Source organism: Phoenix dactylifera, chromosome 11 (genome assembly GCF_009389715.1).
Source record: "Phoenix dactylifera cultivar Barhee BC4 chromosome 11, palm_55x_up_171113_PBpolish2nd_filt_p, whole genome shotgun sequence".
Classification (NCBI taxonomy): Eukaryota; Viridiplantae; Streptophyta; class Magnoliopsida; order Arecales; family Arecaceae; genus Phoenix; species Phoenix dactylifera.
Genome location: NC_052402.1, coordinates 10,422,271 through 10,446,289, shown reverse-complemented (window position 1 = coordinate 10,446,289; position 24,019 = coordinate 10,422,271). Strand labels below are relative to the sequence as shown.

Genomic DNA, 24,019 nt, shown 5'->3' with positions numbered 1-24,019 from the left:
AGTTTTTATTAAAAAGCAAAAGTAATAACAGACGAAGAAAAGAAAAAGTTACTACAACATCGATCTATCAGAGATTAAATTAGAATGAGGCAATGTGACAGAAACAAAAGCAGTCGCAAAAATAGAAAAGTAGAGAAAAATCAAAAGAAATAAATAATACAACTCTAGCTCAACAAAGAAACAAACTTTTCTTACTTTCAAGCATGTACATAGGTTTAAGGCATTGCAGCACATGTAAGTCAAAAATCTAAGACTAGGATCTCTCCTCTCTCTCGCTCTCGCTCTCTCGTGCTTGGATGCAAAGAGAGCTCAAACCTAACACTACGGCTTTGTAGGTCAAACAAGCAATGCACGTGAGTTTGATAGACAATTGAAACGTACTCTTGATGATACATTTATAACTTGATATTGACCTGACCTTCTAGGTTCACATTTCCCTATTTATTATTTAGCATTTGGAGTCGCATATATATGGTTGGACCATCTGCATCACATGGATTAGGCTCTGCAATCAATGAATTTGGGTTTGTTTCTGTATCCATACAAATTAAAATTTGCTGATAGACGTCATGTTTCTACAACTGGACTTCTACGTACGCTAAGCCTCGGTTAGTATTTTTTGGTGGGAGATCGTTGAAGTTGTAACGAGGCTGTTCACTAGTATTACTGCATTTTTTTCAGATTTTTTTTTCAAATATTATGTAGTAAGATGGAGTTTTATCTTTTGGTGAGTCGAGGGTAGCGGTATTACAAAAGAAAAACAGATCAGAATACCAGGTCTTGTGGGTTTCCAAGTACTAGGCAAATATCTAAAATAAGAAATACTACGATGATCGAGATATAGTGGAACATCTAAAATGTCCAAAACTTAGGAGTAAATGTTTATGAAGCATCTTTAACAATATAAATAGTTGCCGTATGATGGAAAAATTGACTTTATTTTTTTTTTGATAAATCGGATTTATTAAACCATTCTAGAGTAAATATATCCGTGAGAATCAAAAAATAAAATATCTAATAGTTTAGAAGGAATATCTATCACAGGCATTCACACTACAACATTGTTAGCTTCTCTAAAAACAATTCTGAAGTTGACCGGACTTTGGTTTCCAAGTTATTTTAATGCACTAAATACACTACCAGAAAACAAGCGTATAGTGACGGAAAACTAGTGACGGCCCGTTATCAGTCACTATTTGTGACGGATTAGTGACAGACAGAAATTTGGTCACCGTGGTGTGAACTTAGTGACAGATTAGTGACAGACTGGTCACAAAATACGCGGATAGCATGAGCGCTAAAACTTAGTGACCACCGGAGTGACGGGATATCTGTCACAAAACTGGTAACCGAAATTGCAACGAGATAGTGACAAATTCAGCTGTCACAAAAATCGTAACCTAAGTGTTTATAAATTTTTAAAAGATTATTTTTGGCAGTAACGGATTATTGACAGAAATTTCCATCACCAAATTTTATTTGTAATTCCAAAAATATAAAAAATATTATTTTTGAGTAGTTATAATTAAAAAAAAAAAAGTAAAAAGAGGGAAACCTAAAATGAAACTAAGTGTCAGCCCCCCGCCCAAATCACCCTCCCCTGCCCAAATAACCCTCCTCTCCCCCCCTAAACCCTAAACCCTGCAGTCGGCCCCCCACCCCCCATCCCCCATCCCTAACCGCTGCGGCCGCCAACCACCCCCCCCGGCGATCCCTAACCCCTCCTCCTCCTCCCTAACCCAAATCCAACAAATTCCTAACCGGAAGACCGTCCACGCGCCGCTCTACCTTCCGACCTTCTCTCTCTCTCGCTGGGAGCCATGGCGACATTCTCGTGGGCATCCTTCCGGTTCCGCACCGGCTGATGAAACTCCTTTATAAGAGCCCGAAGGTTAAGGTTGTGGCGATGGATTGGATTCTGAGGCACCATGGTGTTGGGCTTGGATCGATTCTATTGCTTCTCTTCTCTAAATGCTCTTCGTGGTTAGTTTTTTTTCGAAGCTTTCTATCTATATATCTTCTATCGAAATTCATTCAAGAAACTTCAATTTTCAGATAGAAGGAAAGGATTAGCAAAAAGAGTTGATCTTGTTCTGAAAATATTGTTATATTTTTTATAACATAAATAAATGTCCTTTTAATATTTTGCATTATTCTCTTATCGACTTTGATTGCTGGCTATCATCAGAAAAAAAGAAAAAAAAACATTGATTAATGATTGCTGGCTCTACCAGTTGCTTGCACTGTCTGAATTTTGCTATAGCAGTTCTCATTTGATGTAATTGTAATATTTTGTGCCATTTTAATATCTAGATTCCCTTTCTACTTAAAATCTCTTTTGATATTTTGATGTAATATTTTGTGCCAGTTCTTATTCTGTTCATTCTTTTGATACTATATGTGAAATTTGGCGATTGCCTTCTTTTGTGGCACGCTGGTCCAGAATCAATAGCTCACCAAATTTGTTAAAGGTATGAGATGGTCTGTTATGGCATAAATAATAAAATAGTAAACTAGACTAGAATTTTCCATGTTCTTCTTGAAGTTCTTTTTTTCCTGATGTTCTTCTAGGAGTTTGATGAGAATTTCTTTCACAACCTCTTTTTACGTTGTGGAGGCATATATGATTTTGGTTATTTTGGACAGAGATTCTGTTTCTACATATGTAGGCTGTGTTAAGATGATCTTTCTCATCAAGTTTCTTTAGATGAATTGGTCCTTTTTGTTTTCTTTCATTTGCCGTTTAATTGAGTGAATTTCTGCGCTTCTCTACCTGTGGTACCACTCTATGATTGTTTATTATTTGAGTCTGCATGTATATAACTTTTGGAATTCTAGCTCCTTGTATTGACCTTCATGTTGTTATGATTGACTGATTTCCATCTAATGCATACAGGAACAGCTGGAGATTTAATGTAGTTTCTTCTCCAAGAACTGGTGCAAATAATGTTGGCTCTAAATATCAGGATTACTTGAAATTATTTGAGGTTCCTTTCACTCTGGAGGGTTCTAGTCGTTCTTTTTGTGGTTTCTAGTTTGAACATCAAGATTATGGGGGCCATCTGTTGTGTGGCTGCTCCAAGGAAGAAACCTTTGTTTTCCTGTTACAAGATGAGCGACAGTCATCTGCTTATAAGAATGCTGGATGCTCCTCTAGATGGAGCTTTCTACATGGCAACCGAACTCATACAATGGATGTTTTCGACAACCATTCTGAGTTTTCTCATCACAACAGTGGGAATATTGACTCAAAATTTAAGCATCGCATAGAAACAGATCATGAAGGTCTTCTAGCTGGGAAGACACCGGTAGCAGCTTCTCAGGCACTCAGACAACTGAAGTCTCCTGATTAATTGAGCATTGGTTGTAGCTCCAAAGTGGCTGCTGAAGGTAAAATATTTGGATTGTGTTCTATATTTAGGGAAAACATTCTTGTGCTGAGAAGCTTTTAGCTATAGAATTTTCTAATAGTTACATAATGTTTTACAATATGAAGAAATGCTGTTATAAATAAAATTTTTACTCCAATTTAACAAAATAACAGAGCGGCCCTTACCTTTAACTCATGAAAGAATTTACAAATCAGTAGATTCCAGAACTTAGAAGTGATTTTCACTGACGCAAGCTGTGGCATATAGTATGGATTTCTTCTAATCCATACAGCTCATGTCTAGAAAGAGACTGCACGAGTTCCACTTATAAATGTCAAATTATTTCCAATCAGTTGTTCAGGCTCGTCAAACTATGACATGATCCTCTTTTTATGGTAAATACTATCATAATCTATCGTACCTAGGAAATTTTGAAGAGTGTAGCTGGATAACTAATCATGTTCAATACTCTTCTTAACTTGTTTCTGTAGAATAATAAAGTTTCTGCTGCAATTTTAGTGGATAAATGTTTCATGTTAATGCAATCAATGCTGCATAGAGGGTATAATTTTCATGCATTCTTTGCATAATTCCTCATCTAATATTCTTATTCTTGTAACAGATGGATCCATCAGAAGAAATTTACCCTTCAATGTGAGCTGGAATAAAATGGAGACATTTATTAGATATTCCTATTCATTCTTTGCTGTTAATTTTCATGATTGATGCTCAATTAAGTTTGCTTTGATTTTAACATTGCATTCTTTTAACCTAGCATAGGAAAGAGACTCCAGTAGATCACAAGTAATTGCACCATGTATTGAGCCATCAATTTCTCCATCTACATCGGCTTCTAAAGCAGGCCCATCATCTTTGAAGACAAGCCAAACATCAAGTATGATATCAAGACTACTCTCTGATAACAGAGTTCCACCTGTTAAATCTTTAAATGAGGACAGCTCTCTTGAAGGAAGGCAGTCTTTTGTTCTTCCAGGCACTGACTTATCCAATGATGGATCCCAGATTCCCAGGTTGGGTCTTTTGATGTTTGGCCTTCAGTTGATATCTCTAAATTGATGTCCTCTTTCCAAGGAGAGACATGGTCATTTGGAAGCGGACACTCAAGTTACTGCACCAACAAACTTGCAAATTCAAGCACTCAGCTTTCATCAACTTCCCTTTATTCTGATTCACAAATGTGCAGAGTATGCTCAAAGGTATTGAATGATAGATCCTTGTGGAGTAGCCAGAAACTGGTTCTGAACAAAGAGATATCTGTAGTGGCTATTCTGGTCTGTGGGCATGTCTTCCATGCAAACTGTTTGGAAATTATGATGCATGCGACTGAAGTTTGACCCATCTTGTCCAGTCTGCATGAATGGTGAGAAATTTGTATTGAAACTAGTGGAGAGAACCAATTGGAAGGTAAGAAGCAGGATCTCGAGGAGCCAAGTTGCCAGCATTGATGTTGATTGTGATTCTAGTTCTGCTGATTATGCTTCATTATGATTGTTTTTGTTTTAGATGATAGGTCTTTGTATTTCTAGGAGGAATGAAATCTCTGTTGATCTCTATGACATACTTTTGGATTTTGATTTTGATGGATTTAGAACATGTTGATGTCTATTTTGAATGACATGTTAAATGACTTTTGCGTAATGTTGAATGCCTTTGCTATTAATGATATTATTATTATGAGCCAATCAATGTACCAAATGTACCAGGTTATTGGAATGTAATCAGTGACCAAATTTGGTTACTGAATTGTTTATCAAGTATTGTGACGAGCAGCCAGAAACTTAGTGACAAGATTTTGGTTACTAAAAATTGATTTTGCTCAGTGAGTTGACAAATTGGTGACGGTAACTTTGTCACTAGGTCAGTGACGGGATTAATGACAAATTTAGTAACAAAAGTTGTGACCATGTTTGTGACGACTAAATTTGTCACTGAAGGTTGTGACAGATCAGTGACCAAATTTGTAACCGAATTCTGTAACAAAATCAGTGACCAAGTTACCTCGTCACTACCTTAGTGACTGGTTAGTGACGGGAAATACATAATTTTTTAAATTTTTAATGTTTGGATTTGTAACAGCTTAGTGACGGCGATTCTGTTACGGAGTTTAGTGATGGGAATCACCGCCGTCACTAAAAATTTAGTGACGCGTGTTTTTGTAACCAATTCAGTGACGGAAGCTCCGGTCACAAATCCCGTATTAGTAACCGGAAACACGATATAGTGACGGGATTGCCCGTCACTATACGCGTGTTTTCTGGTAGTGATAGTGGCATTATGTGTCTTATTGTATCACGATTGATAATTGGAATTATCATTTTATATAGCCTACCATATATTTTGATGCCTTGATTCTTATGATAAGATATAAGATGGCCTTATAAGTACAACTGCAGTTTTAACTGTGTATACAAATTTCTTTACAAGGAGCATAGCACTTAGCTCTGGTCTGTTCAACTAGGAAGTTTTACTCGATCTTCTCAGAAGTACCATATTCAAAATGAATCCTCCTGATGTTCTTACCCAATCTACTAAATTATCCTTCCTTCAACAGAATTGAGACTTCAAGTTTGGAAGTTTTAGGAGGATCTCCATTCTGATGATGAATGCAAAAGGTTATCTGTGCTGAGCTGCATGAGTTGATAGCTTCCTCGAGCTAGTGAGAGATAGCCTGTTGGGTTTAGGCAGCTTTCTGTTCTCCACCCACCTCAGTGAAGCTCTCTACTAGATGATCTAATCCATTCTCCGATACTGTGATCAAGCTTTCCTCCTTGGTAATTCTCCTTCGTTGCCTGAGATAAATTGCTGTACTCTTTTTTATTCATGCAACTTTAAAACAACTGGTTCCTGACATGCTCTGTGGGAAGTCATCTTCTGCTGATGTTGCTACTGTTTCAACTTTGATGGTTGCATGGTAGCACAAGTAGCACCATTGATGTCTTCACAAGTTGATGTGGGATGCTCCTGGCAGCAGGATATAACAGCTCTCCAAGGTACAGTGCATGATGAAGGTGATGGAACACGTAGGACCCAGCAAAGATGAGCTGGTTATGATGGCAGAGATGTCTGGCTTTCCATTGCCACAACAGAAAATTAATGCAGTTGCTCTTGGTCTAACTCCCAATGTTGACTAAAAACAGCATTCACATTTTACATCAATATGACGCTAAGAAAGGTTGCAATGAGAGCTTCATATGAACAAAATGATGCAATCCTTTAGCTAAAAACACTTTGGTTACATATTATAAAGTTTTGAATATCTAGAATAAACAAAACCGAGTAAGAAAACCTTAATTTCAAAATTAATTGTAGAGTTTTCAGCCTTGATGAAAATATAGGCAAAAGGGAGTCCTTGTAGCCTCATCAAAGAAACAATCCTTTTTACCCAGAAAAAAAAAGTGCTATGTACTATCACCTTTTTGATATGTATGATAGTTATCTGCTTTTTGGTCGGTCCGTTTGGTTTTATTTTTTGACCGGGCAAAGCTCATGAAACTCTCTCAAACTAGTGTCCTCTCTGTAACTTCGTTCTTCTCTTCTCTTCAAATTAATAAAAGCCGGGTGGCTGCGCCTTGCAGCCTCCTTTATCATCATCCATGAAAAAAAAAAAAACAAAGAAAGGAAGATATGAATGATGGTTGACCGTCAGAGAATGCATCTTCAGGGAATACAATTGAACTGATTTTGAGTATTACAGTGCAATAGATATAGAGAAAAAGGACAAAAATTCTTCAGAACCATGATCATTTTATTTAAGCATTTATTCATCAAAGATACAACATTGGCTGTAATTATAAGCATGTCATAAACTGAATAATTAACTCATATGTACTTTGGGATTCAATAAATAGTGGCACCCCATGATAGCCAGCAGTTACAGCGGCTTCAACTTCAGGGTCCCCTCATTCATCTTGTTGATCCAAAAGAGTTTAATGTACTGCCACAGCGCTGCAACTTCACTGTTGCTTTGTGCTTCTCTAATGCCATCTCTCTTTAGTATTGTCAATACTGTATGCCATAACCAGCTCCCCTTAGCCTAGCAGCCTCTGTTAAAAGGTCAGTTATCAGCATCTCGGTGGTTCCTGTGGTGATCCCCTCAAATACCACGAGATTGATGGCAAGGGAACAAGTGCTGGCCCTGGTGCATAAATCATTGTTCACCCATGTTTTTGGCTTGGAAGGAAGCAAAATTTGTTCCTCAACAAACAGTGGCTCTACTTTCCAACAGCCCTCAATTTTTTTCATAAATCCTGATCTCCCTTGCTTGAATCTCACCTGTTCTCAGAAAACTATGGAGCATAAGTCGCATGACATATATGTACTTATCTTTTAAAATTTACTTGCAGAAGGACAAGACTTCCATTGGAAATAAAAGATGGGAACGGTGTTGGCAGCACCACATGCATGACCATATATGTACCCCCTCCAATCCAAGTTTTAATACATGAATAGAACAATCTAAATTCTGTAACAATAACTATCAGCATCGCACATTTCAAATAATTTCTTTAAATTTCTGCTTTTCAGGTTCTGCAGAATTGGGTCCTGAAACTGTAGTTGAGGTCTGCTACTTAAACCAAGATGTGGCAATAAAGAAATCAGTTCTAAGCCCAATTGTAAGTGCAGAGACAAAAGAGGGGAAGTAAAGACGAGCTTAACACTGCTTTTCTTATGCTCTGACACTCCCTGCAAGCAACTGCTATGAATCAAAACAATCATGTTCAGTATGGACAAGCAATTCTGCAAATGAGATGAATTTATAGAAAATAATGTAGGATTACAAATAAAATCCAATCTGGCTCTAAAATATGGACACAGTGGTAACTAAGCATTTAGATAGCAAAACTGGCCCATCTCACATTCTCACTACTTCCCTAGCAAGGAATTAAGAACTCACTGGTATGCATAAGAGACTGGGTAAAACAAATTCCTCCATAAGCCACATCTCTAGGCTCATCATAAACAGAGGACTACTTTTTTGGAGGCTAAACCATTAATTCAAGAAAAAAAAAAGAAGTGTTTGTGTCTGCGCGCTTGTGCTGTGTGCGTTAATAGAGCTCTTTGCCAGTTTTCACTTTTTCAAATGTCATCTGCTGAATAGCATAACACTGATGAGACAAGACACGGATCGACACAGATTTTGATCATAGAACCATCAAGATTAACTGAAGGACTGGACAATCATCTTTTTTACCTCGACCTACTGATTTCGAATGAAGTACCCAAAGCCAACGCTTCAACACAAAAATTAGTATGATATCAGAAATGGACTCATAAGAAGAAATTCTGATATATTGGAAGGATCCCACAATTAAACAAGCAGATGCACCCCACACACATACTTGAGTCCATTTAATATAGACTACAATCTTTATTAGAGAAAGAGATCACTGATAAGATCTTAATGGTACAATTTTTGAGCCTGTGAAAATTCATGAACTATGGCCTTTGAAATGTGTTAGAAATTACCAAGTGATATCCTTTTTAAGCATCTTGATAAAAAGAACAATCAGCTTGAATTTTCTTTGAAAGGCACTGAAGTGACTACTTCCCCAAAAAATATTTACATGAAATAAATATGCTAAAAAGACCAAGAAACTGCATGTATGATCAAATTTTACATTTTCATTACTATCCCTACTAATTTAGTGTTTTGCTGCACTGCACAGATTCCTAAATTGGAGGAGAAAGCCAAGGTATAACCATCATTATGTAGAACAGAGATCATAAAAACTCAAGTTACTCTATTTAAAGAAGATTGGCAACAAATTCACCATATTTGCAGAATATGCTATCAACACAAATGCCTTTTTTTTTTTTGGCAGAATTTTTTCCTAGAGACTACCAGTAATCAAATAAAAAATTTAGGTGGTGCACATCAAATCCAAACAAAAGATTGTTTCACATGGTTAACCAACCAACCGTCTCCAAAAAAAACGGGACCATGCACTTGGAGAGTCCACAATGACCAAAATGAATCAAGATAACAAACTTATTGATTAAAATAGATCAAGATAGTAACTAGATAAATTAAATAAAATAATTAGCATGGAGGAGATTCAAACGTATTACATCCAATGATCCAACAAATCTAGACTCTGATATTATGTTCACTAGCCAATTAAGATCAAAAACTTAAGTTGGTAGGAAAAGGGTTAACAAGATATTTCGTGCTTCCTGCACAAATATCCTCCATTTTTAAAAGATTTTTCAACAAAAAAATGCCTTTAAAGTAGAATCAAAGTGCGAAAAAGTTTATCCTTCCTCTAGCTGGAAAGATAAAGCTCCTTTTGGGAATAGAGAAGAGTATAGTAAGTTTCATTTCCTCTGATACCCTTTTTTGTGAATTTAATATTTCAAATTGTATTACATAGGCTTTCTCATAGGGAGTTTATTTAAAGAGTATTTCTGAATTATAGACCACCCTCCAGTGACTGAATAAAAAGATATAGGAGATTCTTGTGCTACCTATGTCTCCACCTTACATGAAAATGAAATCACTCCATCACCACGAGCATTGCTCTTTTCTTCTGATACATTTCCATTATGTGAAGAAGCTCCATATATCCGCATCTCTGCCCACCCACATGCTCCACATAGTCAGTTCAACCTTCCTCAAGTGGTGGTAACTTTCTACCTCACGTTGCCACAACTATTTAGCAAGCAACACCACTCTTACCTCTAGTGTTTCATAATACAAATTCACATTGTGAGGCCCAATAGTTCCACATCGAAAAGACTCATTCCAAAGCCTGGGTATATGAGGCGGGTATCTCCAAATTCTGCATACACATTTTAGATGGAAAACAAAACCCGGGAGTGGTTCAGGACACTTGCGTGAAGCTCCAGAACCGAACAATATCTGGCAGGGGAGCCCCGTGTTCCCCCCTCATGTGGCCCCTACGTGGGCACTTGGTGCCTCACGTGCCTCGCGCAGGCGGGGGCGTGACATTTGGTATTAGAGCCAAGGACGGCTCTTGTCCGATGATCGGAAGAGTGTGAGGCCCAATAATCCCACATCGAAAAGACTCGTTCTAGAGCCTGGGCATATAAGGCGGGTGTCTTCAAATCCTGCAGACGCGTTTTGGGTGAAAAACAAAACCGGAAAGGGATGAAAGACGCTTGCGTGAAGCTCCAGAACCGGATAATATCTGGCAGGGGAGCTCTGTGTTCCCCCCTCATGTGGTCCCCACGTGGGCACTGGGTGCTTCACGTGCCTCGCGCAGGTGGGGGCGTGACACACATTATCCTAATTTCAGAGACAAAATTCCAATCCACTAAGCTATGCTTGCTTATATGGTTGATCCTTGGTTGCTAGAATCGACAGCGGAAACAAGTGCAGGCGGCTGGAAAAGGATATTGCAAAGTACTTTTAAGTAAGGAAGCACTTAGGAGGCAGACGTGCATTCAAGATCCCAAGAAGTTTCTGAAGCAGTTGCCTTACCCTAGGTAGGGGATTCTTGCTGCTAAAATTGACCCTTGACCACTCCCAAAGGCAGCCGCTCTATATCTTAGCAAAGTGATCCTTGCTTCTATAGTTGATTATCAAGAGACAATCCCAACAATTCCAAAGAGCACCATGGGTTCCAATGGAAATATGAAATTGAAGGACCATCAGGGCAAAACTAAGGAGTAGACAGAAACAATATGTTTCCTGTTCTATTACATAATGATGCATCGGATGGTTAGGAGACTCATGACAGCCGGTGGGTTGAGGCAGAAGAACAATACAATGCAACAGAGATGTCGATCCCGACTGTCTCGATCAAATATGGGATAATGGAAGGAATAAACAAAGTATGATTGATTCAAAGGATGCCTTTCAGGTGCTCATGAGATGACAAACCAGCTGACATCCAAAAACATCAATGCAGCTGAGAGGTATGAACCTCTTATGCTGCAAAAGCCACATAATGTAACAGGATAGGAGGACTAAATTACCGATACTGTTGAAAAGGTTCAATGACCAAGAGGACTTGCACAAAGTTACAACTTACAAACCTATATGACAAAAAGAACGAACAGAAACGAGCTAATAAAATCCTTCTGAATTGGAAAGAGATTGATGGGATTATTCAGCAGGCTCGGTGCTCTTATTTGGAGGGACGGTAAAATCAACACTTTTTGTTAAGATCATCTATTATTGAGGTAATAAATGCTTATTCCTCTGAAAATTCCAGCCTTTTGCTTTGACTGCAACCAAAACAACTAGATGGTCATATTTGTAATGAACTCAAACTACATATTAGCAAGAAACTTCAAGAGGGCAAACCTTCTTACATGTGGAAAGGGCAACATCCAACTATAAAGGGATAACGTAGCAGGAGCATTGTAATATGAATATATTTTAACATGACAAGCGCATGGAAAAGCAAAGCCAAAACCACATAAAAATTTAAAGGTAAGTAAGCAATTTGTTATACCTTCAACTTTGGCTTAAAGAACCCCCCTCCTCCAAGTAATAACAACCATAAGTACGCAACATTCTTACAGCACGACATTGGATGTAAACTACAAAATAATTCAAAGAAAAAAATTGGATGTAAACTACGAAATCTGGATTGCCATCGACTATATAAAAAAATAAATCAAAATTCAGGAGTCAGTAGCAGAATGAGGAGCCAAATGCCAATCTATACTACTTTATGATTCGTGCCACCGGATGCATCTTCTTCCAGATAAACCACCAGTTTATCTACCACTCAGCTCCCAATCCCCCGCTCGCCATTATATCCGTCATTACTTGCCGTTGCCTTATCTTATCCTCCTCCCTCTCCTTCTCACCGGTTTTCTTCCGAAACCGAAAAGAAAGAAAGAGGTGAAGGCGAGAGGAAAGGAAAAGAAAAAAAGAATGGCGGCGACGCTCTCCACTGCCCTCTCTCTCCTCTCCCCTTGCTCCGCCCCCTCCTCCGCCTCCCCCCTCTCCGCCCCGTCCCAAACCCTAAAATTTCCCTTCCAACCCCTCGCCACCGCCCCCTCCCGCCGCGCCGCCTTCCTCCCCACCGCCGCCGCCGCCGCCGCCGTCTCCCCCAAGATCGAGGAGCTTGGCGCCCAGATCGAGAAGCTCACCCTCGAGGAGGCCCGCGGCCTCGTCGATTTCCTACAGGAGCGCCTCGGCGTCTCCGCCGCCGCCTTCGCCCCCGCCGCCGTCGCCGTCGCAGCCCCCGGAGCTCCCGCCGACGCTGCTGCGGGGGCCCCCGCAGCCGTCGAGGAGAAGACCGAGTTCGACGTGGTGATCGAGGACGTTCCCAGCAACGCCCGGATTGCGACGATTAAAGTTATTCGAGGTCTGACGAACCTGGCGCTCAAGGAGGCCAAAGATTTGATCGAGGGCTTGCCGAAGAAGTGCAGGGAGGCGGTGACGAAGGAGGACGCCGAGGAGGCTAAGAAGCAGCTCGAGGAGGTCGGAGCGAAGGTCTCCATCGTTTAAATTCCCTTTGGGTTGGTGAGAGATGGAGGGAGAATTACAAGAATCCAACGTCTAGGTTCGCAAGATCTGATCTTTTTATCTGTTTAAATTTATTGTTTGTAAAATTGAGGGGATATGCCGTGCACTGCGTTGTAGTTTTACTTATTTGTATTTATTTAATAGCTTCAACAGGCATGTTGATTTGTTTCTACTCGAGTCATTGCTTTCTCATGCTCTTGAAATGCATATGTTTAGAATAGCATCATTGGATTTGACAGGGATTGCTCCATGCTATTATTTGATGTTTACTAATTTAATCCTTCTGAATTGTTTATGTAACTAATTTGGCTGTGAAAAATCATCAGAATGTCTATGTGGGGTTTCATGGTCTGTGACCAGTCTAGTTTATTCATGATTCTTGATGCTGTTGTCATTATTGTTTTGCTTCTTTTTAGCTGATGAGAAATAAACTGGCTCGTCTTTGGACTTGTAGGAAGAACTGGAGGTAGTGGATGATTGTAATCTCTTTCTGTTAATATATTTTGACGTTCTTATTGTTAGTTCTATTTGATATGGTTGCGTGGTATTCTTCTGTGGGTACTTCCATTTGATAGTTGCTGCTAATTTCTTAAAAATTCCCATCCCTTTTATGGGCTAATACTGTTGCTGATATATAGGGCTGCTTTATATGTAACATATAATGAGGATAGATCGAGAACTAAGGTGATATTAAGTCATAGTAATAGTAACAGATAGATAGAGGATTGAGTTTTAATTAAGTCATAACGGTCATAACATGGTAATATCTAGCTGCATTTAAGAGAACAATAACAATTTAGTTGGGGATGAATTTGATTAGGAAATAGATTTACAGGATATGATCGGAAAATAGAAATGCCTTAGTTAATAGTGTAATTTTGACAATATTGAGTCTGCTCATGAATGTATCACTGCTCAGCTCAACAATATTGAAGCTACGTGTCCTTGTGCACTAAGTGGACTTAGAAAAAGCCTATTATAATGTAAATGATTAGGATGTTATGTTTAATTGGTCATTGGATTGGTTGGATGAATGTCTTTTTCAATGGTTTGCCTAGGTATTTCTTTTAAATCAATAAGTTGTTAGAGGGAAGGGGTTCCTGATTGTTCATTTGGAAGGGTTGGTCTACTAAGGGGCTTTAAGGTTTGTTTTGATATCTTCACTTTAAATTTGACGCCCTTCTCTTGCAAGGGTAGCCTTGAGAAGTTTCTCATTATCATTTCTTCCTCCCTTGATTTTATTGGGCAGTGGTTTCGAGAGTTGACTACTTTAGTAGGGTGCATTTGTCGAAATTGTATGGATGAAAGCTTGGTAGGCAATTGGCATTAAGTTGATTGGTTCCAAGGTGGCTAAACATTGTGTTTTGAAATAGTTAGCTAATTCTGATGTGAGATGAGTCTAGATATGGTACGCCGTACCATACCATATTGGTTTAGTACCGGTTCGGAGGTATACCGACACTTGGTACATTGAACCGGCTCTCTTACCGGACATATCGACATTATGATAGGGTGGCACCAGTATAGAGTCTAGTATCGAGACAGCATACCTTGCTGAATATCATACTCAATCATCACCATTAAGTGTTCTTATAAGAGTAATTGGTTCGAAGTGCAAAATATTTTCACCGGGTAAGAGTTACTTTAGCATAAATTGGGTCAATTTTATTGTCTAATATATTATCTTTATGTCCGAAAGGTTTTCTCTTTTTTTTTTCTTTTTTTCTTTTTTTTTTTTTGGCTCGAGTGTACTCTATAGTTGTTATAAGATAGAGGAAATGCCTCCCTAGGTGGGATACTATGTGTTTGTCCTAGGAGTGAAGGGCCTAGGATTAACACTATGTTTAGACAGCAGTGTAAGAAAGAACTGGCGTGGGACCTTCTTTTTGTTTGATGATGCAGAAAGAAAATTCCAGGAAAGCCAGTAGAAAATTAAGGGCAAGCTTTTCTTGAAGATGTCAAAACTATTTGGTTTTTTTTAAGTTAAAGAAAGGGTTAATGAACTAACCCCATGCCAAGGCCACTTTGTTTACACCTTATTCTACAGCATTATTTCTTTCTTTCATCTTGGTGACAACCAAACAGAGCCTGAATCTGGAAAATATGAGTAAGGCTGGACCAGTAAAATAATTATGGAAACTCGACAATAACTAGAACGAATTCTGTTAAAATGGCTTTTAGGATCTGTTATTTGTGAAGGAGAGTAAAATATGGAGTATATGAAATTTAATTTAGGAATTGGAGGATTTTGTGTCGGCAAGGGATTATACTGCAGCAGGTTTCTTTATAGTAAATAGGGAAACATAGATATATTCGGTTTTTATGTAATGGTAGTTTATCTTTGTATTCATGTTTCTTGAGCTTCTCTTTATATATGTAGTGATTCTAATTCATCTGTCCTTGCTCTCAGTAATTGCAACTGATTCGGTGGGGTTCATCCTCTTAATATGTTTAGTTGTCATGAAATTTTTGGGTGCATGCAGATGGGCTGGGTCTTTCAATGGGTCTGGCCTGAAGTCCTGGGCCAAAATGACTAAAAGTTGGTCCGGGGACTGGCCCATTTTTATTACCATGACTCTTTATCCTGAGGCTGCCCCTTTTTTTTTGTTTCCCTTTTTTAGGCCATTAACATTCAAAAGCAATTCACCACAGAAGAATTCTAAAGCAATGGAGCTTCCCTTCTCCTCATAGGAATGTGCTGTATTAGCTCTGAAGGATGATAGAATTTTATTTGTAGTTTGATCAAACTTCGTTTCTCTCAATCAAATTTGTGCTGCATGTTTTCCGTTGCCTTTATAATGTCAGGGGCGATGGTATTCTGCTGCGGGACACAGGAGAGAATGAATGGTGGATCGTCCCCCCAACCCCTTGTGAAGCAAAGATTATAAAGGCATCTCGTTCGTTGAATGTCTGAACTCGGTTGGTCATTCTCTCTCCCCCTTCTCCCTCTTGCTGATCTCAGCCGGCAACCGCACCTTTCCCAGATGCTGCCGTTGCTCTCGGCCAATCGGGAGCCCTCCACTTCACCATTCCCCACCAATACATGAAAAAATTGTACCCTACACTGCATGCGAGATGAGTTGAACTAACACATAATAAACAGTCATATAATTATAAATACCGTGACTAGAATATTTATAGTATAATTGTCAGGAAGGAACTTATGGTCCATTTTTATGCAGATAAAATAAAGTCGGCAATCTGCCGGCTTCTTTGTAAAACTTGTAACAATATATCATGTTATATAATTATATAAAAATAAAAAACGAAGGGAGAGGAAGGAATCAGAAGCCTTCCTACTGCAGGGTTGGATGTCGCAACAAAGGCAAGATAAACAAGGTTTGTGTGTTGGCTCCTCAGGGCCATGACCAAACAGTAGACGACACCATGTTTGCTTATGGAAGAGACGCAAATCTGATAGTGTTCTCTGTACGGTTCTCTGGTCAGCTGTGCAAATAACGCTTCCTTTGCATTTATTGCATTTATTTATTGACGCGGATGGTTCTCATTTCTCCTCCTCTTCTAGCTGCTCTTCTTCTCTTCTTCTTCTTCTTCTTTTGGGTACAACGGTGGTTCACACCCATCGAATATAAATGCGGCCAATAAAATCAGAAGTAGCTACAGAAAGGCTTCTGAGCAGAAACGTGGTCCATCCAAATAAAACCCTCCTAAGTGATGTGCAGCAAAGAAGGCAATCCAGTCCATGACACAGTTTATCTCCCTATAAATATAAGTGGCCAGGTAGGAGTCACACTCCTCCAGATTTCTGGCATATGTCATGGAACAGCGGCCTCTCCTCCAAAAGGATGCAATATGTGCCCAGAACGCGTTTCGCATAGGTAACGGCCTCCCATACTACTTTGAGCTCGGCACACGCAACGAATGTGTCGAAGATCCGCTGCCCTCCTGCTGCCACCAGTCTGACATCATGATCTCGGATGACAAATCCTATACCTCCGCATCTCTCTCCTTTGGCCACACTATCATCGAAAGGGCTCGTTCATGCTACTTTTGCCTTGAAGACAAAAGTGGGCTCAGATTACTGATTGGATTACTACTCGCACTGTTCAAGCTATGGGTACCCATCCTTTGTTTAGGGCTAAAAATGGGCTCAAGCCAACTAAAGCCCATCAAGTCGAGCTTCAAATTAGCCCCAAAAAATTCAATTCGGGTTTGGGCTTAAATGTAGAGTTCATTTGTTTTTCAAGCTGGGCTCGGATATATCATAGATTGAGAATAATTTATCATCTATCATTTATTTGTGTTATAGAAGCCCGAATTCAGTTCGAATCATTTTGTTTTTGCATGTTGTTATTTAGAGAGAATAATGAGAAAGTAAAGAATATTAAAATGGGTTTAGCTATCATTTACTTATGTTATAGAAGAGAAATTACTTGTAAAAAATATTATAAAATATTAAACTTCAATCAGGTTCGTATCAGACTTATTTTTTGTCCAAACGGATAATTTGGGCAGGTCCATTAGATTCAGGCCTGGCTCGAGCCGGAGCTCGGGTCGAGCTCGGGCTTGGATTATCCAAAAAAAATTTGAGCCTAAACCCAACCCAAAAGCTAAAAAAAATCGAGCAACTTGGGTAGGGGCGTGGCCTGACGCACTTCCAGCTGATATATGGAAGATTATTGGTGCATCCTTTTTTTATAAGCGAATGGTGCATCCTTTCACAAAAAAGGAGATGGATGCACCTTTCTCCGCCCAAGAGACCAAGACACCAAGGAAGTGAGAGAAACTCTGGGGAAGTTAACGGCTAGTTACGCCGTACCTCAGTGGTGCTTAACGGCTAGTTACGCCGGCGTTTTTCCTCCGGTGGTCGTCACCGGTCCAGTCCGACAACCTGGAGGGGGGAGGGGGAGGCTATCGTCCTCGTTCGACCTTGCAGGTGGATCCCGCGGGCCTTCGCCCTCAGCCCTCCTCGCAGGCGGATCCCGGCTCTCGCCTCTGCGATTCTTTTCCAGCTAACTTCTTTCTCGCAGGTGGATTTCGTAGGACGCCCGTCATGGATCGGAAGGGGAAGGGGAAGGCGCCGGCGGGGACGGAAGCGGGAGGTACGGCGAGAGGCTCAGGTAAGCCCAAAACACCCGGCGGAGTATCCGATGGCGGTCGTGGGGAGCACTCCGGTGCCTGGTCGCGGCCGGGGCCGTGGGTGACTCAGTGGCCCATGGCCGCGGAGATTGAGCGGCTGTGCCGCCGCTTCCCGGAGGTCGTGACGCTCCGGGAGGAACCCATTGCGGCGGCCCGCCTGGAGTGGGACGGGAGGGCTGTCGTGGTACGCAGCCTGGGACGCCGAGTTCCGGCCGAGTGGGTAGCCAAGGACGTGGCTACCCGGGCCAAGCTCCAGGATGTGGTGGCCGTCCCTCTTGCGGACGGCTACCTGGCTCTTCGATTCCGATCATCGGCGGACCGAGAGCGTGCCCTTAATCTGGGACCCTGGGTAGTGGGGGGGCAACTCCTTGCTATGACTCCCTGGGTCCCTGATTTTGAGCCAGGGGAGGAGACGGTGTCGCCGGTGGAGGTGTGGCTTCGTCTTCCTCGCTTGCCACCGGAATACTGGACACCGTCGACTATCCTTGATATAGCAAGTAGGGCTGGCCGTCCGATCGCCGTGGACACTGTCACCGAGCAGCGACGGGCGATGGCGTTCGCCCGGGTGAAGGTTGCAGTCGATGCATCCGAGCCCCTTAAACCTGGAATCCAGATCCACGGGAAGACGAAGGTGCGGTGGCAGCCCTTCATCTTCGAAAAATATTCCTCTCCTCTGCCCCCGGTGCGGGCGGATGGGCCATCTGGAGGCGGCCTGCCGGTTCCCGATGGCTCCTGGGTGGGTGGTGGATCCGCCACCAGTGGCGGTGGACCCTGGTGGCGGGTCGGCTTCGGCGCCCCCTGGTGTTGGGGAGGAGAACACAGGGGTGGTGTTTGGCCCCTGGATGGTGGCGACGCGGCGGAGGCCTCCGCCGTGGGAGTCTCGACCACCACAGCCGAAGGAGACTCCACCAGTGCCTGGATCGGGCCCGTCCCGGCCGCCTTCTCCGGTAGCTGGACGGCAGATGTCGGTGTCTGACCCGCGGCCCGAGTCGCCCGCCGCCCGACCGCCATCGCCAGTTGCCTTACCGGAGTCCCCTGTGGACACCAAAGGCTGGCAAAAGTCGACGAAAGTCGCCAGGCGACGATCGCCGGCGGGTGGGGGGGGAGGGCTCGCACCGGGACCCCTCGATCCCGCTCTGGGTCGACTCGGTCGACGACCTCGACGAGGTCGACCGAGTGGCTGACTCGGCCCTGGTTGCCTCTGGGCCCAGTGAGCCGAGTCGGGGCTGCGCTAAGCGGGCCAGGGCCCCGGCGGGCCCTGGTCCGCCAAGGGGCCCAGGCAAGCAGGCCCAATCGATTAGGCTGGGCCGCCGAGCCCGGGCCTTCAGAGCCCGGCGCGGGGCCTACGGCGCGCCCCGCGCCGATGGCGCGCCCTGCGCCGATGGCGCGCCCCGCGTGGGTAGCAGGCCGCGCCCGTTGGCTTCGCGACGGGCGGGGGCAGTGCGGGCCCAGCTGGGCGCACGGGCGGTGACGGGCCACACTCCTCTCTCGCGGGCTCTCCGTGGGCTACGCGAGATATGCCGGCCTGGATCACGGCCCTTGCTGCAGGGATGGGGCCCGCTAGCTCTATTAGGGGGGATCCTAGTGGACCATCAGCGGGGGGCCTACAAGCCCAGTCAGGGGCTGCGCAGGACTCTCAGGATTTGCAGGTCCAGGATGATCCGACCTTGGATCCCGGGGAGCCAGCTGGTCCTTTCCAGTATAGATCTCCCGGTCGGGGACCTGTCCCAGTGCAGGGGACCCACCCGCTTGTTGGTCAGACCCCTCCTGGGCGGGACCCCTGGGATTCACTTGAGGGCCCTGGGAGAGGGCCTGATGGTGTCTACCGGTTTGGTACCCTGACCCAAGCTCTGGGCGAGCAGCACATGGCTAGCCCAGGGATGCCACGGGAGGTAGGTCGGGTAGAGCCTCTGATGCCACGTGATGAGGCGTCAGGGGTGCCGCTCGGAGAGGCGCCACATGAGGGTCTCCCGGAGGTAGATGCCAGCGGTGACTGCTCCATGGGTTTAGCTGCGGCAGAGGGGGACCACCCAGCTGTCGTGCGACTCATCAGGGCGGCAGTCATGTGCGAGGTATCTGGTGAGGTTGAGCAGCTGGGGGATTTAGGCCGCCAGCCTGAGCTAGCTCCCGAGGCCCTGGGGGAGGATGTACTTGAGGCCGACCGAGCAGTTGTTGATCTATGAGGATTCTAGCCTGGAACTGCAGGGGGGCGGCCAAGCCGGCCTTCATGTCCTCCTTTAAACGGCTAGTACAGCTCCACTGTCCTGAGATTTGTTTTCTCTGCGAGACACGTTTGTCCGGTGATGGGCTTGGTCGACTGAGGCGACGCCTGGGGAGGGACTGGGAGACCTATGCAGTCGAGTCCCAGGGGCTGTCTGGTGGCCTTTTGATCCTGTGGAGGCGGGGGGTGGCTAGGATTGATGTCTTCCACAACTGTTCTCAACAGGTAGTGATGGTTGTATCGGAACCTGAGGCGGACCCTTGGGTGCTGTGCGGTGTATATGCGAGCACGGATTACAGGGTCAGGAGAATCCTCTGGCAAGAGATTACCAACTTGCTTGCCCAGGGTATCCCAACGGTGGCAGTTGGTGATTTTAACTGTATCCAAAGTGCGGATGAAAAGAGGGGAGGTGCGCCCTTCACTGATAGGATTGATAGGAGGGAGTTCCGCGACTTTGTGCAGCTAAATGGCTTGGTGGACTTAGGCTTTTCGGGGCCACGGTTCACCTGGTGCAACAATCAACCTGGCGGTGCTAGGGTGTGGGAGCGGCTAGATAGGGCCTTTGCTTCCCCAGACTGGATCCTTCGCTTCCCTACCTGCCGAGTCAGCCACTTGCCCCGGATTGCATCAGATCATTGCCTCTTGTTGATTTCGACCTCGTCGGTATTGGGTCACCAGAGTCCTTTTCGTTTCGAGAAGATTTGGCTTTCGTACCCCCAGTCCTGGGACATCGTTCGCGATGCGTGGCGTGTTCCGGTGCGGGGGGACGCGATGCGGCAAGTCTCACGCAAACTCGAGTTGACCAAACGGCGGCTTCGCCGTTGGAATCGCGAGGTAGTGGGCGATATTTTTCGGAGATTGGAGGGGGTGGAGGAGGAGATCACGGCACTACAGAGGAGAGAAGACCTACGGGGTGCACTCCCGGAGGATGACATGACCCATCTTCGGGGGCTTCTTGCGACGCACCACTCACTGCTACGGCAGCATGAGATTTTCTGGCGACAGAAATCTCGGGTCCAATGGGTTAACGAGGGTGATCGCAACACCAGGTTCTTTCACCGGACGACTGTTATTCGGCGTCAGCGGAGTATGATCCACTCACTGCGTGATGGGTCTGGCCGCCGAGTGGAGGGTGAGCCTGCCGTTGGACAGGTTCTACTTGACTTTTTCCGCGCCAGATGGACTGAGGATGAAGGCCCTGGTGCTGATGACCACTTTCCGCGGGTTGATGCAGGTATTGCTGATGATGAGAATACGACCCTGATACGGCCGGTGTCGGCGGAGGAGGTGTAGGAGGCTGTCTGGGCGCTGGCAGCGGACAAAGCTCCAGGACCAGATGGTTTTCCCCCTTTCTTCTTCCGTAGATATTGGGGTATCATTCGGGGAGCTGTGATCGAGGCTGTTCAGTGTTTCTTCACTCAGGCAGCCATGCCTGAGGATTGGAAGGCCACCTTCATTACGCTCATCCCGAAGCGCCAAGAGGCAGTAGAGCCGGGGCACTTTAGGCCCATCAGTCTGTGCACAACCTTGTACAAGGTAGTGGCGAGGATTATGGTGGGCAGGATAAAGCCCCTACTGCCGGGCATCATCAGCCAAGAGCAGGGGGCATTCATTGCGGGAAGGAACATTTCCCACAATGTCATGCTGGCTCAGGAGATGATGTGGGATCTCCAGCGAGCATCGAAGCGGGGCAGTTTGATGGCTGTCAAGCTGGATATGGAGAGGGCTTATGACAGGATCAGATGGAGCTTTCTCCGGAGGGCACTGGAGGCTTATGGCTTCCACAGGCGATGGATTGGATGGGTCCTAGGGTGTGTCCAGGGGCCGAGGTTCTCTATTTTGGTCAACGGCACTCCTTCGGTGTTTTTTGAGTCTACTATGGGGTTGCGGCAGGGATGTCCCTTATCCCCTTACTTATTTATCATTTGTTCTGACATATTGTCCCGTGCCCTCCAGAGGGCGTGTGTAAGCCGGGAGCTGGAGTCCTATGTTCCAGCACCGGGGGCGGGACCTGTCTCTCACCTACTTTTTGCTGATGATTGTCTTCTTTTGTCCAGGGCGCGGGTTTCGGAGGCACGTGTACTTCGCAGAGTGTTGGCAGATTACTGTGCGGCATCCGGACAGAGAATTAACTTCACGAAGTCAGCTATCCAGTTCAGCCCTAGCACAGAGAGCAGAGTCAGACAGGAGATCAGGAGTATTTTGCAGATGCCCGAGCAGGAGGGGACTCTGGTTTACCTGGGAGTTCCCATCATAGGCCGGAGGCTACGAGTGGCGGAGTGCTCGGGGTTGGTGCAGCGGGTCGAGAGTAGGCTGGAGGGATGGAGGGCATCATCTCTATCCATGATGGGGAGGCTGACACTTGTCAGATCGGTGCTTGGGTCCATGCCGGTATATCTCATGGCCAACACTGTGGTCCCTAAGACGACTCTGTTGAAGATTGAACGTCTTCTCCGGAGCTTCCTCTGGGGGTCCCATGGTGGGGGTCGTGGGGTACATTTGGTGGCCTGGGAGCGGGTATGCCGGCCTACCAGTGAGGGTGGTCTGGGAGTTCAGTCCCTTCTGGAGCGGCGTGAGACACTCATTGCACGGCATGCAGCTCGTTTTTTGTTGGAGCCACATGGGCTTTGGAGTCGGGTGATGGCAGCTAGATATGGCCGAGGGAGCCCCGAGGTGGCACGGCGTGGTCGCCGCATCTCTTTCATGTGGCGTGAGATTGGGAGGTACCTGCCGACTGTGTTAGCTCATACCAGGTGGCTGATGGGCGATGGCCGGACTATTGTTGTGACTGATGACCCGTGGGTGGATACCATCCCCTTGAGATATTGGCCGACGACGGTGGATTTCGAGGCAGCAGTGGGGCTCCGGGTGTGCGACCTCTTAGCACCAGGGAGGGCAGCGTGGGACGTGGACAGACTCCATTAGTTGTTCGGGGAACATCTAGCCGAGAGGATCCTTTCTCTGCCAGTACCAGGATGCGAGGGCCCAGATGTCAGAGTTTGGAGTACTTCATGCAGGGCCAGTGTTAGGCTGGGTGATCTGGCCCGGGTGATTCAGGGCGAGCATGAGAGTGGATGGGACGGTGCCTGGATTTGGAGGTCTAGGCTCCATCCGAGAGCAGCACTCTTTCTATGGAAGGTGATGTGGGACCGCCTTCCGACGAGAGCTGTGCTGAACCGACGTGGTCTGGGGATCCCTGCGGAGTGTGGGGCCTGCGGTGCGGATGAGTCAGTTGATCATGTACTATTTGGATGTTTTTGGGCGAGGCGGACATGGCAGTGGACGGGTATCCCAGAGGAGGTTTGGCGGGAGAGGAGACTGTTCCTACAGATGATACGTCAGTGGCTGGCTAGTCCCCGGACATGTCAGGAGGCCATCCGAGCGACTTGCACTGCCCACCAGATCTGGTTGGCAAGGAACGCTCGCACCTTTGGCGAGCGTAGGGTGTCGCCGAGGTTTGTTGCGGAGTCCGCTCGAGTACTGGCGATGGAGTCCATACCTACCAGCCCTTCAGATACGACCTTGATAGCTCGGGACACCTGGGGTTCTTGCTCTGCTCAGGCAGTTCTCCGATCGGTGTTTTTCACCTGGGAGCCCCCACCCCCGAGTTTCCTCAAGGTCAATTTTGATGGTTCAGTACTAGACAGTGGTACACGAGGCGGTGCCGGCTTCGTCATACGAGACCCTCACTCTAGGGTAGTGGCAGCGGGCGGTTGCCGGCTATTCGACACATCAGTGCCTGCGGCGGAGTTGCGAGCTGCCTGGGCCGACCTCTACCATGCGCGGCGGGTATTACGGGCTAGCTCGATCATCTTGGAGGGCGACTCATCCACTGTCATTAGGTGGATTCGGCGGGAGAGC

At 45.0% G+C, this 24,019-nt stretch overlaps 3 protein-coding genes across 12 annotated transcripts; all 3 read left to right on the top strand.

Annotated features, from left to right (window-relative positions):
* The first annotated feature begins 1,661 nt into the window (after positions 1–1,661).
* LOC120112380 lies at positions 1,662–5,074 on the top strand. Of its 9 annotated transcripts, none has more exons than XR_005513879.1 (4): positions 1,662–1,983; positions 2,897–3,390; positions 3,994–4,025; positions 4,152–5,074. XR_005513879.1 is itself a non-coding variant. In XM_039131559.1 (3 exons), exons 1-3 carry the CDS (start codon positions 3,945–3,947, stop codon positions 4,724–4,726), a joined length of 528 nt encoding a protein of 175 aa, XP_038987487.1. In that variant the 5' UTR covers positions 2,598–3,944; the 3' UTR covers positions 4,727–5,074. The 9 variants fall into 9 exon arrangements, 1 of the variants encoding a protein (XP_038987487.1); XR_005513880.1 differs by having other exon boundaries at positions 4,147–5,074; XR_005513883.1 differs by having other exon boundaries at positions 2,897–4,025; positions 4,147–4,266; positions 4,395–5,074.
* Positions 5,075–12,105: 7,031 nt separating this feature from the next.
* LOC103715007 (50S ribosomal protein L12, chloroplastic-like) lies at positions 12,106–16,058 on the top strand. 2 transcript variants are annotated; one of them, XM_039131557.1, is made up of 2 exons: positions 12,106–12,874; positions 15,643–16,058. In XM_039131557.1, exon 1 carries the CDS (start codon positions 12,241–12,243, stop codon positions 12,817–12,819), a length of 579 nt encoding a protein of 192 aa, XP_038987485.1. In that variant the 5' UTR covers positions 12,106–12,240; the 3' UTR covers positions 12,820–12,874; positions 15,643–16,058. The 2 variants fall into 2 exon arrangements, with proteins under 2 accessions (XP_038987485.1, XP_038987486.1); XM_039131558.1 differs by lacking the exon at positions 15,643–16,058 and adding an exon at positions 15,459–15,600.
* Positions 16,059–20,116: 4,058 nt separating this feature from the next.
* LOC120112522 lies at positions 20,117–21,451 on the top strand. The gene has a single exon (XM_039132086.1). It carries the CDS (start codon positions 20,117–20,119, stop codon positions 21,449–21,451), a length of 1,335 nt encoding a protein of 444 aa, XP_038988014.1.
* Positions 21,452–24,019: the final 2,568 nt, after the last annotated feature.